At 52.5% G+C, this 17,827-nt stretch overlaps 1 protein-coding gene across 3 annotated transcripts; it reads right to left on the bottom strand.

The window, feature by feature from the left end:
* Positions 1-1,520: 1,520 nt before the first annotated feature.
* Positions 1,521-15,534, bottom strand: Ifitm10 (interferon induced transmembrane protein 10). 3 transcript variants are annotated; one of them, XM_041666810.1, is made up of 3 exons: positions 15,084-15,524; positions 13,877-14,329; positions 1,521-2,140 (listed from the first exon to the last, which is right to left on the bottom strand). In XM_041666810.1, the coding sequence occupies exons 2-3, from the start codon at positions 14,117-14,119 to the stop codon at positions 1,991-1,993; spliced, it is 393 nt and encodes a 130-aa protein (XP_041522744.1). In that variant the 5' UTR covers positions 14,120-14,329; positions 15,084-15,524; the 3' UTR covers positions 1,521-1,990. The 3 variants fall into 3 exon arrangements, with proteins under 3 accessions (XP_041522744.1, XP_041522742.1, XP_041522745.1); XM_041666808.1 differs by having other exon boundaries at positions 15,176-15,524; XM_041666811.1 differs by lacking the exon at positions 13,877-14,329 and having other exon boundaries at positions 2,003-2,140; positions 15,176-15,534.
* Positions 15,535-17,827: the final 2,293 nt, after the last annotated feature.

The following is a 17,827-nucleotide window of genomic DNA, read 5'->3' as shown; positions in this document are numbered from 1 at the left end:
GTCAGGACTCTACCATGTTCTACTAAAGGGGCCAAATATCCAGGGAGGTACAAGCTGAAGCTACCATTTTACCACCATTAGCTCGGCAGATGCAGACACCAGGCAGCAGGGAGGGCATGGAGCCACAGGGGCATAGCCTCTGATAAAAACAGAGATATGAGCTCTTTAAAACTGGCATCTCCTACCAAAGAATGTGTTCTTGGAACCCCATGGCCCAGTAACTTACCTACGGATGAGCCCCAAGAAATGCACTATTTCCTGCAGGTGCTAAATAGCCCATCATTTTTCATGAACAGTCACCTCTCCCCTGCAGCTTTGAAAATAAGACCCGGACACACACACACTTTAAATACACTTTTCTTATCTTTGTCCTTCTGCAAAAGTGCAATGATTTTCTTGTCTCTGCTCAAACACCTGATGAGAAACAATGTAGCACAGAGTATCTCTTGGCTCGGGATTGAAGGGTGGGAGGGCATGGTTATGGCAGAGGAATGTGGGCTGCTAATTCACATCTCAGTGTACCTGAGAGCAGAGAACACTGACTGGGGGTTCTCAGCTCCTGTTCTCCTTTCCCCCTTATTCCACCCATTTCCCCAGACTCGTTTTGCTTTGGGGTTGGCCTGGTTTTTTTAATTTTATTTATTTATTTTTTATTTATTTATTTATTTTTTATTTATTTATTTATTTTTCTTGCCATGTCACTCAGGATGTATTGAACCCCAGTGACCGCAGGCTCCTTCATCTCTCATTCTCATCCAGTCTTGTCTAACCTTCCAGCTATCTGGTTAAGACAAGTTCAAGCTTCTGCATGTGCACAGCCCCCCCCCCCACTGACCCCCATCTACACTCTGTGCCCACTGCTGGTGACGACCTCTGTTTGTGCCTGTCTTGTCCCAACACTTCTGACACTGCTGAGGGTTTGATCAGATAAGGGAGCCGAGCCTCCCCACCACTAAGCATGTCACTGGCCCCTATCTGAGCCCCACGGTATCTACTATTTTTTTCAGACCAACCAGGCTCTCATAGGGTAAGAGCTATGACCACTCTGTCCACCATCCATTTTTCAGCTTACCCCCACCCCAGCTCACAGGGCAGCACCCTTCTGGGGCAGCACCACTTCCAGGATCAGCACATGCTGTTGTTGGTCTTGACTTTTGAACCTTCAGTTGACAGGAAGTCTCCCCATTTCAGGGGCTAAGTAGGTGAGAACCTGAGCAACACCCTGTGGAGTACCCTGAGACTGGCAGGGTTTCACCGTTACTGTAGGATGTTTTCCTGGATACTCCACATCATCTCTCCCACTCCTACAGGCTTCCCAACTCTGTGCATCCTGTGTGGAATCCCTCCACCTAACACCTCTCATTTTACCAACCTACACACCTGGCCACTCCAAGGCCACTTGGTTTCTGAGCAAGCCTTGTGCAGAATTAACCATGTGCAGGCCCTGGGGTCATGGAATGCAAGGAGCACCTGATAAAGGTCCCCAAACATCCAGGTGACACCTAGACCCTGCTTGGAACACGGACAGAAGATGAAACTGAGCTGGGCACACGTTTTAATGAAAGTTCACATATACAAGAGCTTGGAGCAGGGATCACAGCTTGGAGGAAGTTGGGGTCAGGAGTGAGGGAGTCCCAGGTGCTGGCAGCTCCCCTTCTGGGAGCTCCCACATAAGCCCTTCTTGCTGGGTGTCAGGTCTAAGGGATGCAAGAGCTTGGGTAGGGTGCATGGGTCAGGGAGGGAAGTCACTGGCAACCAGGCAGCAACAGAGGGAGCCCAGAGATCCAGTGACAACAGGGCAGGGCAGGAGGCAGATAGGGTAGCTGGGAGGAGTGTGCCGCTCCATTGGGCACTCAATTTCTGGTGGCCTTGCTGCCATGCATGGCTCTGGGCCTTGGTAGAAGCCCATTCTGCCCCACACTCTCGGCATCCTGAATCTCAGTGACCATCAGTCTCAGTGCTGTGTCTCCAACGCCACTGCCTGCTGGGCTCAGTAGTCAGTGAGGGGGTACCGCAGGAAAATGAAGATGAGGATGATGCAGGAGGCCGCCAGCGCAGAGCTGGTGATGTTAAACAGCCGCGCTGTCTTGGCATCTTCCACGGCTCCATTCAGATCATTCAGGAGCTTCTTGTCCCGAACCTGGAGGCAGAAGGAGGAGGAAGACAGGCAGAGGTCAGAGGAAGCAGTGGGTGGAGGTCAATAGAGAAAGAAAGACAGGGGTCAGTGCAGGAGGAGGAAGGAAAGAGGGAGGTGTCAGAGAAAGCAGGAAGAGGAAACCAATAGAGGACAGGGGACCATGGTCATCAGAGGGGGAGGAAGAGATGCAGAAGTCAGGAGAGGAGACAGGACAGAGGCCAACAGAGGAAGGAGGATGAGGTCAGGAGAGGAGAGAGGACAGTGGCCATCAGAGGAGAAGAAGATGGGCAGAAGTCGGAAGAGGAGGTAGGACAGAGGCCAGCAGAGGGATGGTGAGAGAGGACAACAGAGGAGGGGGAACTGGAGCCAATAAGGAACGGGAATGGAGATGGGAGGAGGGGTATGGAGACTAGCAGCAGAAGGATACAGAGGTCATCAGGGGAGGTTGACAGTAGAGGAGGGAGGTTGGAGTGGTGGGGAGCAGGGGTGTGAGCGTTGAGTAGTCTCGGGACCTCCGTCCTACAAGCACCCCCACCTCGGTTTGGGGAGCATAGTCAACGAGAAACTCATCTTTCACGGTTTGTAAAGTAAATAGTGTCTAGTTAGAGAAGGAAACGGGGAACAAAGAACACAGGTATCCTGTGAGGATGCTCAGGAATTTCTGTTTTAGTTTGTGCAAATGCTCAATGAATCTGAAGTGATCTAACACGAAAGAGGAAGGTGACCCTGGAGAGAGCGGATGCACGGTGAATAGGGCTGCGACGCCAGCAACAGTAGGCGTGAGATGTGGTGACGTGTGTGTCCAAGGTGTCGTGATCAGTTCTGCCTAGCTGAACACTAGCTAGGACGCTGAGTAGACGAGACATCCTAGAGAAATGAGAACAGAGCTGACCATTCCTAAGAGGCTACTTGGTCAGGACAGACATGTCTTAGGACAGTCCCCGTGTACGACATAATCCAGTGAGCACCAGCTGAACATGATGCAAGCTGAGAGCAGAGCCTAGGAGAAGATGGAGGTGGAGATGACAGCAGGAGATGAGGACTGGGTTTGGTTGAAGGAAGGAAGCCGGACAGAAAGACACTTGGACTGGCTGATGCCAGAGTCAGGAAGCGTGGCGGGAGGGGGGGGTGAGTGGGTAGGAATGGGGTTGGATATGGACAGGCAGAGGACAACTGAGGCCTGCTAGGAGGAGGGACTGTCCTGGGGAGGAAGGAGTGGTAAGGTGGGGCAAGGGAGAGGAGGAGGTGTGCGATGGGTACCCAACAGCGGGCAGAGGAAGCAGAGAGGAGGAAGGCCTGGGCTGGGGTAGAGAAAGGAGGGGAAAGGATCCAGCAAAGGGCAGGGGTGACTTAGAGGGTGGGTTGTGCTCTATGTGAACTGGATGGAGAGGCCGTGGAAAGAGGAATGAGGAGTCAGGAGAGCAAGGGTGGGAGTAAGATCCTGCCCTCTGGTGATCTGAGAGGGAACCAGTATCTCTGTCACCGAGAATGAGGTGTGACCCCATTTACTTAGCTTGCGCAATTTGAGTGAAGTTTTTGATAACGTTTTATCATTTTCTCTAGAAAATTAAATTCTATCTTCCCTTGGATTTAGTATTAGCCTACTTGGTTTGCAGCTGTAATGTCAAACCCATTCCCTCATGGATGCTTGCTGTAGACACTGAATCTCTAGCAAGTATATTCCATATCTAGTTCAACTACCCCGCTGCAATCATTAGCCAGGTGTTCTCTTTAACAAACCAGCTGTTCTACTTCCTCTTGTCAGACCCTCCTCCCGGCCACAGCTGTGGTAGAGAAGCTCTGCAGGTGTCCACTGGTCACCGCACAGAGTTAATGGGCCCTGTGGCTTCTCCTAATGCTTGCCTGTGGGGTGAAGACTGTGCAGTGTCCACCGCACACTGTTGGGAAAGGCCGTGATTAGTCTCATGCTCCTGGCTCAGCATCTTGCTCATAGGCTCCTATGAGGAAGACAAAGAGGATTCTAGAACAATGCTGAGTAGCAGAGAGTGTGCAGGACAGCCTCGACTCACCCTTGTTCTTTTGCATCTTATTTTTTTAAGAAAATAGATATTTATTCTTTGACAGTTCTGGAGGCTAGAAGGTAGCTATAAATACAGAAGTGAATATCAAGTGAACAGTGTGGGGGGGACAGGTAAATAAACTCTCTCTCTCTCTCACACACACACGCACACACATACACGCACACACACACACTCCAAGTAGCTTAGGCAAGTGGGGCCACTGGTGTTTTGATGTGTGTTCAATGGACAGAAGAGACAGTAGGTGAATTTGGCCATATGCTGGGTGAGGGAGGGAGGTACACAGAGGAACCTAGGTCAGATGGAAACAGCAGGACAGAGAGATATGAGTGGATGTTTGTTGGGGGGGTGGGTAGACAGACGAGTGTATGAATACATGTGTCCCGGATGAGCAGAGCACGTGGTGTGAGGAGACAGGAAGTATGTTGCTTGCATAGGGTGCATTGGATGATTGAACAGGTACATGGGAAATAGTAACACATTTATGTAGTTAGGATCGACGCCTAGATAGAAGCATGCTGATGGGTTGGGCAGGTGGGCAGATAGGTTTTTGAAGGTGTGTCAGATGGGGTATAGTGGTGCATTTTGTATCTTTGGGATGAATTTCTGATATGTCTGCTGGATGTGTGGGATGGGTCGACAAACAGATTTAGATTACATGTGGGATGGGTGAGGAGAAAGAGGGAGGAGGTTAAAAGAATATACCATTGACTAATGAATGGAAGATAGGTACAGACTCTCAAATTCATCAACCAAACAGCCAGTCAGTCAGTCTTTACTTCGCGCTTGCTCTGGCATCCTGGATGTGTAACGGCAGCCATGCATAGCCCAGCTGTGCCCTGGTGTGCAGCATGGAACAAAGAAAAGCCTCTGTCCTCGTGGTTCACAGACCAGTGAAGAGTCACAAGGCACAGGGCAAGCAGGGCAGGTATCCATGGGATAGGGGGGCTAGAGAGAGATCTGACGATGCTAGGGGTCAAAGGTGTCCTGGGAGATCCAGCCTCAGCAAATAGCCCAGAGAGACTTCATTGAGTGGATGTTTGCCACCAAGTCAGTGACGGGTTTGGTCTCATGGGGGGAAGCACACCAGGTCAGGGGAGCAGAGACCCATAAGGGGTGCCTGAGATCAGAGCACAGTTGGGGAGATCAAGGGAAGCCATCGAGAAGATGGCGGGGCTCTGTGACAGCTTTTCAGAGCGACATAGAGCCAGAAGAAAGGGAAAGCCAGACAGACCCTAAGGAGACTTTGGCTGAGGATGCAGGTCAGGCAGGGAGGAGGCAGAGTCTGGCCTGGAGGACATGGGTCTTTACCACGGACAAGAGCTGTGGCCATGAGAGTGGGCTGACAGATGGGCTCCGGACCTGTGTTGAGGGCGGCACTGACAATGCCGAGTTCAGCACGGTGTATGAAGATGGATGGGGCTTGAGATGAGGTGGCCTGAGGATAAACAAAAGTCAAGCTGCAGAAGGAAAACTGGGCAGCCAGGGAGCTCGGCAGTGCAGGTTCCGGCACCAGGCTTACGGCTGGACAGCGGGGACAGCAGTGCTGCTGAGTCCGGCTTTCAAGGAGGAGGTGGAGGGCAGAGATGAACACGTGAAAGACACCACATCGGACCCTGGGGGAGCTGGCTCCACAAAGATGAGGAACCCAAATTCAAAGACCAGGAAACCAAATGGGAGCAGTAAGACTTGGGATACTGGACAGAGAAGCAATAGGAAACATAAGAGGAGCAGAGTATGTGGGTAGGGCAGGAGCGGAATATTGGAGAAGCAACCCAAGCAGGAAAGACAGGCAGTGCTCCATGGGCCTGAGAGGTGACAGATGAAATCTGCTGTGGTAGAGGAGAATGGAGCATACTGGAGAGACTGGTGGGTGAGTCCATCAGAGCAAGCAGGGAAAGACGATAAGAGTGTTAGACGAGAAGGGCAGATGAGCGGGACTATGAACAGGCAGCCTTCTAATGAACATTCATGGTCTGAGAGATAAATCCATCAAGGGAAGGGAGAGAGGGAAAACCCTGGGTGGGCAGACCAGTGGGTGCCAGCTCATCCTCCAGTGCTGAAGGGATGGAAAGGAAACGGTGGCTGATGGGGACCAAATGGTCAGGAAGTGCTGAGCTCTGATTGTGCACTCCACCAGCGTATACAGTGCGGGTCCTGGCCCCCAGCGATGGCAGGGGGTGGGGCCCTGGAGAGTGGGGCAGCCCTTACATAGCAAAGGCTCCACATGACCTTTACCCTTCCATGTGTGAGAGATGTGAAGAGCCTACAACCCAGAAGAGTGCAGACCTCACTGGAGCCTGACCATGCTGAGGCCTTGTGAAGTTCTGGAAGGTCAGCAGAACTATGGGGAAGTCACTTCACACATGCAGACCGAAGCAGGTGACTTAGATTGGGGGTGTGTGACAGGAAGGATGAGCAAGGGAGGTGGCATGGTGGGTAGTCAGCAGATAGGTGAGTGAGAGGAGAAAGGAGAGAGGCTAGAGGACGCATGGACAGAGATTTTAGAGTGTTAGTGAAATATTTGGGTAGAGTGGGGGTGAGTATTTAGAACAGATGGGGCCGAAAGGAGTAGGCCTCACTTGACTAGAAGAATGGACCAGTTGAGATGGGAAGGAAGTACAGGAAAGTAGACAGAAAGGGGCCGGGAATGTAGCTCAGCTGGGAGAGAGCTTTAGCATGCATAGAGCCCTGGGTTGAGATCATCTGAGTGTGTGAGATCCAAGCAAATGCTGGACTGTTTTAGATAAGGACTTGGGCATCCACGAACTTGTGTGTCTGTGGATCCAATCCCATGTGTGAATACTAAATACTAAATAAATAAACACCAAATACTAAAGGAATGGCCAGGCAACAGCCTTCCACACCCACCTCCCTGGGCAGCTCCGTATCACTAGGAAGCTCCTCCCATCTGGGCTCCCAGCCCTGTCTCTCTGCATCCTTAGTCTGTCACCACATGGAAGCTTCCTCACATGGACCCACTCACAGTAGATGACAAAACCCTCACCATGGAAAACAAGGCTGTGACTCGGCATGTCTGGTCCCTCTCCTGTTTCAACCATACAGGCTATGGAACTTTGTCCCTGGCCTTCTGCAAGGCCTGCTCCCCATCCTGGGATACACTTCCTCTGGACCACCTTGGGCTCAATACACCAGCACAGACTTCTGTCGGAGTCCACCTTTATCTTTATGAAATGCCAATCTCAGCCACTCCCCTTAGTCTTCACAGATGTTATATAAGTACATTTTATGATGGTCTGAGTTCCCTGCCAGAGGGAAGTCTCCTACGGTCAGGGGCAGGGTGGTTGGTCACTCCTCATACACTGGGCAGTAATTCACTGCATGAGAAGTGAGCAGGGTAGTGGGAGGATGCGTTCCGATGAACCCGTGGCTACATGGTGGAAGAGATAGTTTAATGAGTGGCCATGATGGTGACATCATAGGAGAGGGCAAAAGAGTAGACGAGAAAGAGGAAGGTAGACATAAGCTTCAAGGTGAGGAAAGATGGGGGGCTGGGGAGATGGCTCAATTCCTGTAAACTGTTTGCCAAGCAAGCAAGAAGACCTGCATTCGATCCAAGGAATCTGTGTTTAACGTCAAAAACAAAAAGCCAGGGTGGCTGGAGAAATGACTCAGAATGCTTGTTGCTCTTACAGAGAGGACCCAGGCTTCGCTGCCAGCACCTAAAGGGTGGTTCACAACCATCTGTAACTCTAGTTCCAGAGCATCTGACAGCCTCTTCTGACCTCCTTGGGCACCAGGCATGCATGTGGCATATATACATACATACAGGCAAAATATACATGCACATAAAACAAAATCAATACATCTACAAATACATTTTTCAAATTTCAGACATAGCAGCTCGTGCCTATAACTCAGCACTGGGGAAGCAAAGACAGGCAGTTTTATGGCTATCCATTTAACTGGTGAACCCCTAGTCTCAGAGAGAGACCTTGTCCCAGAAGACAAAGTGGGGGTCTGAGAAGATGGTCGATGGATCAAGATACCTGCTATCAAGCTGAACAATATGAGTCTGATCCCTGGGATCCGCATAGTAGAAGGAGAGAGTAAACTCCTGCAGGTTGTCCTCTGACCTCCAGACAATACACACGAGTGTGTATTCATGCACACACAAAAGTGAGTCATTTTTAATAAAAGTGAGTGGATCCTGAGGAATGACACTTGAGGCCGACTTCTGACCTCCACATGCATGCTTGCTTACACACGTGTGCACTGGCACACATACAAACATGCACACACCCCATATGTGAACGTGAATATGCACACACTTGACACAGACACAGGAGTGAAGAGAATGGATAAGCATGGGACACAGGGCAAGTTCATGGACAGAAGAGGGTGAGGAAGAGACAAGAGGAAGGGGAAAGTGCACGGTAGGTGTGTGGGTGACCAGAGGGTAGAAGAGGCAGACGGCCTGTGTGGCATGACAGAGTGACAGTGGGAGGAGAACGGATGGAAGAACACACGGGCAGGACATGGATGAAAGATAAAACATGGGAAAGGAAAGCAGGGAGATGAGCCAGGAGATTGTTGGGTGAGCCATTAGTAGGATTTGTGCTGATGCTGTGGATATTTTCTTTCTTCTTTCCCCTTTTCTTCCTTCCTTTCTTTTTTCTCCCTTTTTAAAGAGAGGGTCTTAATATAACGGATGCTGGCCCTGAGCTCTAAATCCTCCTGCCTCTGACTCCCAAATGTTAGGATTTCAGGTGTGCATCACCGTATCTGACACATCTAGGGTGTGTCAGTGTCTAAAACTAAGAGAAGGCAGAACAATAAAGGAGTACGGGGGCGGGGCAAATGTGCACATGGCTGAAATATGAGTGTGCAGCTAGGCAAGTGAGAGTGTGCATGTGTGTCCACAGCCACGTATGGATCAGTGCACACGTGAGTTCACAGCCACATATGGATCAGTGCACACGTGAGTTCACAGTCACATATGGATCAGTGCACACGTGAGTTCACAGTCACATATGGAGCAGTGCACACGTGTGTCCACACCCACATATGGATCGGTGTGCATGTGTGTTCACACCCACATATGGATCGGTGTGCATGTGTGTTCACAGTCACATAGGAATCAGTGCACACGTGTGTCCACCAGCTACATGTGGATCAATAAGCTATTGGACAGGACAGACAGATAGGGAAGAGATTGGGGGTAGGAGAGAGTGAAGAAGAAATAGGATAGTAAATGTGTGGGAGAACATAAAGCTGGAGACAGGACAGATGCTTGAGGCTGAGAGATTTGGATGTTGATAGATGGGTGCCAGGGTGAAATTCTACACGGGGGCGGGGGGGGAACGGAGGTTATGAAAGTTGGAATGAGAAGAGAACGAATGGGAGGATGGGTTGGTGGGTGAGTAGTTGGGTGGGTGGGGGAGTTCAGCCTGTGAAGTTGAAGGGGGACTACAGAAGAGAAGAGAAAACGAATGGATACATGGATACACGGGTAGAAAATAGAAGAAAAATGATAGAAGGATGTATAAACTGAGCAGGGAAGAATGCAAATGAGGAAGGTGAGTGAGAAACACACACACACATGGCTACTTGGAGTGGAGGGATGGACGGGCAGGAGGATGTGCAACGCACGTGCAGATGGGAGGTCGGGCTGGTGAGTGCTACGGGAAAATGACACCAGAGAAAGTTTAGCGAATCCGTGCTCAGGTTGGTAGGGATGGAGTGCGACATTGGAGGGCAGTCAGAAGGACAGATGATTGTGCCAACAGGTGGGTGGGAAGCCGATGCTGTCTGGATGTCGTGAACAGAGTGGAGAAGGGATTGGCATAGCCATGTGTCACTTAATGAGGGGTATCTGAGAAACTCCAGATGGCCTCATCGTCTGCTGACATCACCGAGTTTATGTGCAAATCAGCGATGACACTAGCAGGAGAGGAAGTCTTGTGCATGTGACCTGCTGTTGCCTGAAATGTCCTCTACTGACTAACAGAGGTGACCGCATACATGGATGGGCAGATGGCCAAGAGATGGAAAGGTGGAGGGGTGGGTTGTGAACGTATGGAGCAGTGAGAGGGAGAACAGTAGGGTGGATAGGTGGGTAGATGCGGAGATGATGTGTAGGACGAGGGGTGTAGTGTGGATAGATGGATGGTGGGTGGGTCAGTGGATGGGTTGACAAGTGGTTGGGTGGACAAATGTGTGGATGGGTAGAAGGGTAGGCAGATGAATGGCGGGGTAGGTGAGTGGATGGGTTGAATGGGCGAATGGACAGGTGAGTGCTGGCTGGGTGGTAGGTGGATGGGTGAGTGCCTGAGCAGATGGTTGGGAACAGGAGAATGAATAACTAGATGTGAATGCGTGTGGACAGACGGATGGTACACAGGCAGGTGAATGTATAAGTGGACAGGTGTGGCGTGGATAGGTGGATAGGTAGGTATCTAGAATGGATAAGTGGGAGGATGGCCGGCTGATTTAGTGGATGGATGGGTGCATGAATAGATGGATGGATAAGAAGATGAGTGGATAAATGATTAGGTGTGGGTGGGTAGATAGGTAGGTAGGTGGGTAGGTGGGATGGGTAGGTGAATGAATGGGCTGATAACATTGATACTCAGAAGGGCGAGATGGACAGATACATACGTACAAAACCCAACCAGAATCTACCCTCCTAACCTAGCATTTCAGGCTTTCCTGTCACAGGAAGTCCCCAAGCCTCTGGAGCTCAGATCAAACATCTGCCACATGCTGGCTGCACTGTACTCCCGCTCCCGTCCTTCACACTTCTGCTCCCCACAGAGGATACCCCCGCTTAGTGTCTGTTCCTTTCTTCAGGTAAAACTTTCCTCTCACCCACCCCTTAATGGCCATAGAAAATCCTGCCTCCTCCCAGAAGCCCTTACTCTGACCCCTACTTGGCCCCAAGCTCAGTCTGATGTTTCCCTTTTCCAAGACAAGTAGGCTATATATCCCCTCTGGTGGCATCTTCTATCCAGACAAATAATATCCTTAGGCCTCCCCCATGATGGTCACCATGCTTTGGACACTGAAGGGTGGTCCTGAGGATTGGACAAGCAGATGTAACCAGGAAAAGAAGGCCATAGAAGCTCTGCAGGAGAAACACAGGCTTCTTACAAAAAAGAGGATATCTGTGCACCAATGTGTGCACAAAACTCAGTATTTCCCCAGAAAGAGGGTGATGAGGAACCATGAGGGGACTTGGACACCAAAACTGGATGCTGGGCACCGTCCAGCTAACAGTGGGGCTGTGTGGTTATGAGACAGTGTGTGGAGAGTGGCTTTACTGAATCTTCCCGAGACAGAGAGCAGGCTGCATGGCTCTGACCTGACCCGTGTGGTTGGGAGGAATGGATGGGGGCCTGATGGGAGATGGACATTCAGGGCAGGCAAGAATGCCATCATCTCACACCAGCCTGCCAGCCCCGCCTGATCACGTGACCACTTGAACAGTGTTGTGAGCAGATGAGAAGAAGGGCTCGGCAAGCAAAGACAGCCAGAAAACCTGCCAAGTCCTCCTGACCCCTGGTCCACCTGCTGTCCTTGGACATGCTTGCATTGGGCTGCATGAGTGGCAGATGCAGCTGGTCAGGAGGCTGAAGCTACATACACAGGTGAACTGATTTTCAGGCATCCAGTCAGAATTAGCCTGGCCTATGCTGACCCTGAACATCCCTCCAAAAAGATCCAAGGCCTGTCCACTGTTCCCTCGAAGACCTCAGGGAGCAAAGCAAGGGAGAGAGAGTAAGCCTTTTCTCTTCTCCAAAGTGTCCACCTCACATCCCAATACAAACCCATAACCATCCAGAAATGCCTGACCTACCTACAACCCACACCAGATGGGCTACCTGCCCAGCCAGCCGGACACAGCCTGAGCCAGGGGAGGAGGGGACAGCTCCCGGACCAGAGCCTGGGCAGCCATGCCCAAATCCTCAGGCTGTAGACAGTGTAGGGACAGAGAGCACCAGAGAAGTCTGTGTTCCACTAACAGCCTGGCAATGGTGCTCTCTGCCTGGCACTGCCCCAGGGAACAGAGCTGAGCTGGCCTTAGGACATCCCAAGTCCCAAGGTTCCCTTCTCATCTTGCCTCTCAGCACAAGCATGTACACGCACATGCACACGCACACACACAGTTGTGGTGTACTTATATGCAAACACATATTGACTTACAAATATTTGCATGCATGCATATTTTACTCAAACATATGTCCACTCATGATATACCTAAATGGATGTAGGCATGTGATTATGTTGGCACTGCTCACATGCAATTGGACATACATTTCTATATATGTTCATGTACACTTACACACAGTTACATTTGCTCACACACATGCATATGTGCATGCATATTATTACATGCATACAATAATGCTCAGACTTATTCTCAAGTGTACACACTCACATCCATATAAACATAGCCATTCATGCATGCAACACACTCAAATGCACCCACCCATGCTCTCCACACACATGGTAACTTACACGCATGTGAGTACATGTGCACACACATGCTATCACATGTTCTCACAGACATGCCCACTTATGTACACAACTCCCATGTGGTACCAGTCGAGGTGAGAAACCCAGGCCTGGAGATGAAGGCATGAAGATAATGTGATATGCTGGGTATGAGTCAGGCAGAGGAGGGGAGAACCTGGTGGCCAGGCATGTGATGCTAGGCAAGGCGGGGTTCATGTATGCAGATGAATTGTGGGTTGAGCTGCCTGGGTATCCTTCCTCTTGGGTCAGTCTTGCCTTCACTTTTTACTCCCTGCAGCACCCTGCTACTCTGCCAGCCCCTGGCACCCCTCCTTGCTGGGCAGCTGCAATCTCTGGGCTGCATTTGGCTTGAGCCATTCAAGTCTGGGCTCAGGAAGTGATGATCTGTGTAATTGTGAGCCAAGCCCTTCTTTCCGGAGACACAGGATGGGAGGAGGGCACCCCGGCACCATCCCCGTACCCTGCTGGTGGGGCTCCCACAGTCCAAGGATGCTCAGTCCTTGCCTGGGACACATTTATCACAGCCTCTCCCAGCCCCACTTTGCCATGGGAAGGGGTAGGGAGTAGGAGTGGCTGAAGGGTCCCACAGGCTTGCCACGCTGTTCCCTTCCCAGCCACCGACTCCCAGTGCAAAAGGGAGTTGGTCCTGGAAGTTGTAGCCACTGTGGCTACAGAGTGGGTGGGGATAGGATGAGTTTCCCAACTTTCCCCCCCAGGTCAGGTTTTAGTCTTCCACCACAAATCCTGGCCACAGATCCCCCTGGGGAGGGACTGACATCAGAGGGTCTGCAAGGGCCCTGAGACCACCCCTCTGCTTTCCACAGCCACGGGATTTCAAGTCCCTTGGCTCCATGCAGTCTGCATCCCATTTACCTAGGTGTGACTGACTACTGGCTATGTTGACTCCCATGTCTCCTGACCAGAGGACAGGACCTCAAGCTCTGAAGGCCTGCTCCCAATAATTTACCTAAGCTACCTATACAGAGCCGACAGCCCTACCCCACTCCCCAAGCTGGATCAAGTTTCCCTCAGAAAGGGAAGTGGCTCTTTGCTGTCCAGACCTGGCCAACAAACAGCCTTACCTCTCTGAACTCATAACAGATCTCCCGGCTGTGCTTGCATGCTCTGCCCTGGGCTTCACTAAGTGACATTGCATCCTGCTAGCCCGGTTAACCCTGCTCCCTCCCCCACCCAGGCTCACTTTGAGGGAGTAGGCCAGAGCAATGAAGCCCAGGCAGCAGAAGTTGAGGTAGACGAAGTTGAAGATGGACCACAGATAGTAGTCGTTCACCTCCGTGGTGTCGGGGTAGACCTCGATGACTGTCGTAGGGTTCGTCATGGTCTTCTTCTCAGCTAAGTGCTTGCAGGCCTGGGGGACACCTGATGCCCGGACGCTGTCAGTCTTGCTGCTTTTAGATTCCATGGGGAACAGAGTGGGTGCCATGGGGGGCGAGGCTGAGGGCTCAGGGGCTGGGCCCGCTGCAGCCTGCAGGGCAGGAGGCTTGGACACGCAGGTGAAGCAGCCCTTGGGTGAACCTGCTGGTGGCCTGGGAATCCAGAAGGCCCCGTCCAGGGGGACTCGGGCTTCCTGGGTGCCGTCCGTGGTGCTGGCCGGGGCTCCCAGCAGGGCTGGGCACTGGCTGGGGCCCTGGGCCTGGAGGAAGGGACAGAGTGAAGAGGAACTGGGTCCTGAGAGCCCAGTAGCACCCACCCTGGAGCCTTACAGCATCTCCCCTGCAGCCCTATAAATGGCCTTCAGGAGATGGAAATCCTTGCGAGCTTGCCAGCTGCCAGCCTGCCTGCCACCTGCCTCCCCCACCCAGCCGGCCACGGCCAATACCAAAGCCATTCGCAGTAGACTTGGCAAGCATATCGGGGCTTTTCATCGCTTTGCCATCTGCACCCACTGACACATACAACAGCACCCCCTCAGCACCCTGACTGACACCCTGTTGCGAATAAGCAGAGCGCCCCTGCATCCCCACGCATTCAGACCTACAGTGACACTGCTCTAGTCACCGACTGGCAGAATGAACAGCTCTCACTGAAGCACATACACGCCAAGATGAACCGCAAACATTATCGGCTCTCCAGTCCCAGCACACCCGCGCGCCCAGACGTGCCAGGTAAACAACTGCCCACCAAGAAGCACAGCACTACACGCACCGCCCCACAGGCTCAGACACATCTCCGGAGGATACGCGCAGGTGCGGGGCTCCAAACTCGCTCACATTGCCCCCCAAGCCCGGCAGAAAGTGGCACCGGGTACCCTAAGAGCGCACACGGTCACAAAGAACCACTCACTTCCCCCCTGCCCCCGTGCCACCAACAGACCCACAATGACACTCAGTGAAATGGACACTTCCAAGAGACAGCTTGGCGCCGGAGACCTGCGCCACAGGGCGCACCTGGAACCGGTGATGAGATTATCAGGGGACAACGGCCGGGCTGGGTGGCCCCTGGTCTGACCCCGGCTGCAGCAGCCACCAGGACCGCTCACCTATTGGCGACGCGGCGGTGAGTGGGCCAGACGCCTCGGAGCGCTCGTCCTTCCGCCGTCCCGGACCGTTGTCTGTCCGCTGATCGCTTCCCGGCGGCCCAACCTTGGGGGCGGGGAGCGAACGGGGCTGGCGCCGCTGCCTCCCCCGCTGCCCGTGCGCGCTCCGCAGCGCCAGGCCGGCCACGGCTGCAGCCAGAGCCTGACTCACAGCGTCGCAGACACCTCCCCCTCCTCCAAAGGGAGGGAGAGGACCCGCGAGCACGGCAGCCAGGACCCCAGGGAGTCGCTAGCTGGGCGAAGCTGGGACCCATGTAAACCAAGAGCTGCATGACTCCCATATCCGCTGACCATGGAGCCGCCACTCCAACCCACCTGTCCTCACATTCTCTCGCGGGTCCTCAGGTCCCGCGCAAGCCTGTCTGCTGAGCACTCCACCTTGTTCCCAGGGCTGATCCCTTCTCCCTATATTTCCCACACTGAGCCTTGCTCGTTCCAAGACCTGTGCCTTCAGAACCCTTTACCTTGAACCTCTTCCTCTTGCCATGTTGAGTCCCATCTGCCACCCTCGGTCCCCATGGTAGTCCTTGCCCTTTTTTCATGGGGCCTGTCCTGATACCTGCTTCCCAAGCTCCCACCCACCTCTACCTTGATCCTGCCCAGCCAGGCTCCTTCCTTACTACTAAGTCCCTGTCTGAGCTGACCCAGCCCCCATCCCTAATCAGGCTTCCTTTTGGAGTCTCTGGGTCCCTTGAAGCCTCCAGACTGCAGATCACAGTTCCTACCCAAACGGGATGCAACACACCAAATCCCAACTAAGTATTCATCTTTGTTCAATCCTGTCTCTCAAGTCCCCAAGGTCAATGTCCAGAGTTTTTCCTCCTGAGCCCCCAAGTCCAGGCCCTTCACCAAAAATCTTCAATCCCCATCCACCAGCCAAGCCCTGTTGGATTAGAGTTCCCATCTCCCAAGTCTGACCTCACCAAAGCCTGGTTCATTCGTGCTAATCCTGTTCATCATAAATCTGGCTTGAAGAATCTGACCTGTAACAGGCTGGCCTGTCCCTGCACAGCCAAGCTCCCCTCTGCCCTCAGGGCCAGGTGTGCTACTCCAATGCCCTGAACCCTGGTCCTTCTGAGACCCCCTACACCGGTCTCCTTGGAGCTCAGCCTATAAGCCCTTCTATCCCCCATCCTGGGCCCCAGTCCCCTGACAGTATTGACCCTACACATTACTTGCCCTAGGCAATATTGTCCTCCATGGCTTAGTTCCATCTCTCTCCCCTAATTCTCAATCACTTGAACACTTGTCCCAAACTGAATATCCAGATCTAGATAAGTCCCAATGGGATCTCTTTACCATGGAAGACCCTCAACAGTCCAGTCCTCCATCCCTCACAACCCCTACCTCACCATGTGTGTGGGGTGTTCTCAGTAGGTCCTCTTCACCCTACTTTCAAGTTACCCAATCTGTGCACAAGAGCCTTGTTTTCCACCTTCTTTGAATTCCGACACACACACACACACACACACACACACACACAGAGAGAGAGAGAGAGAGAGAGAGAGAGAGAGAGAGAGAGAGAGAGAGAGAGAGAGCGCGCTCTTCTCTGGGACCCTCTCTAAAGTGGTCCAGGGCTGCCTAAGCCCTTAGTCTTTCTGGTCTCCTGGAACCCGGACTCTCTGAACCCTGAGTCCTCCAAAGTCCTGTCTCCTGGATAAGCCCTGCCCCATGCCAAGATCCTCCCTTTCCAGCTCAAACCCCACCTCCGACCCCTGCTGACCCCTGGCACAGCTCAGTTCTGCACATCAGGAATTTTCAGTTCGAAGTGGATCTTAAGTGTAGATTACAAAAAGAAGAAAAATCCTCCTTTAGCGGGTGGAATTAATTTCCAAGCAGTCAGGGACCCCTCCTACCTTTTCTTGGCTTTCTTCTGGACACTCCCTAATGGAGCCTTAGCCTTGTTGGTCCAATGAGCCTGGGGGCAAATGGGCCTTGCCAGAAAGCCAGTTCTCCCTCACCCAACTTCATCACTCCTTTGGATCCGGAAAGCCTGGCAACCAGACTGGCTGAGGTCTGAATTGAGGAAGGTCCTCCCCAGCTGTGTACCATACCACTAATTTCCACCCATTTGCACCCTTGACTTTCTCCTTGCCACACAACCTGGGTCAGCTGTTGCCCTTGGCATATCTGGCCTGTGGGACTCAGACTTCAGGAAGCAGAGGGGTCCTTTGGCCCTCAGGTCTGCGCAAGGTCATTGACAAGGTAAGCGCTGAATCGGGAGGCCTTCTTCCCAAAAGTCAGCTTCAGGGCTCTAGAGTCAGTGTCCCAACTCTCCACTGGTGAGGAAAGGGCTAGCCTCAGGTATGGTCATGCCTGACTGTCCACCAGATCAGGGGTTTAAGGGAAGAAACACCCACCATCAGAAAGCTAGGATGCAGGGTTTTACAGGCAGCATGGGTGCTGCTTCTTCCCAGGGACTGCAGGCCGATGTGAGGGTATCCTCAGCTAGAAGAAACCAGATTGGAACCCTGAGCTAGATTCCGGGGCATCCTCAGGGCAAGCCTGGGTGGTAGTGGTGGCTGCAGCAGCAGCAAGGCCTGGCAGTGCACCTCAGCCTCAGGCCCGCAAGGGAGGGAGGAGCTACATCTTCAG

The sequence above is a fragment of the Microtus oregoni genome, unplaced genomic scaffold (assembly GCF_018167655.1).
Source record: "Microtus oregoni isolate MIOR12 unplaced genomic scaffold, Mior012 000016F_ref0000370, whole genome shotgun sequence".
Lineage (NCBI taxonomy): Eukaryota > Metazoa > Chordata > Mammalia > Rodentia > Cricetidae > Microtus > Microtus oregoni.
Note: the sequence above shows the minus strand (reverse complement) of the source record. Positions and strands in the feature narration are given on the sequence as shown.

Excerpts from the sequence above, each read along its gene's own strand:
- Ifitm10 (XM_041666810.1), bottom strand. The coding sequence starts at position 14,119 with ATGGCACCCACTCTGTTCCCCATGGAATCTAAAAGCAGCAAGACTGAC. Across the intron at positions 2,141-13,876 it reads CTCTGGCCTACTCCCTCAAA|GTTCGGGACAAGAAGCTCCT; the intron begins GTGAGCCTGGGT and ends TTCTGCCTCCAG.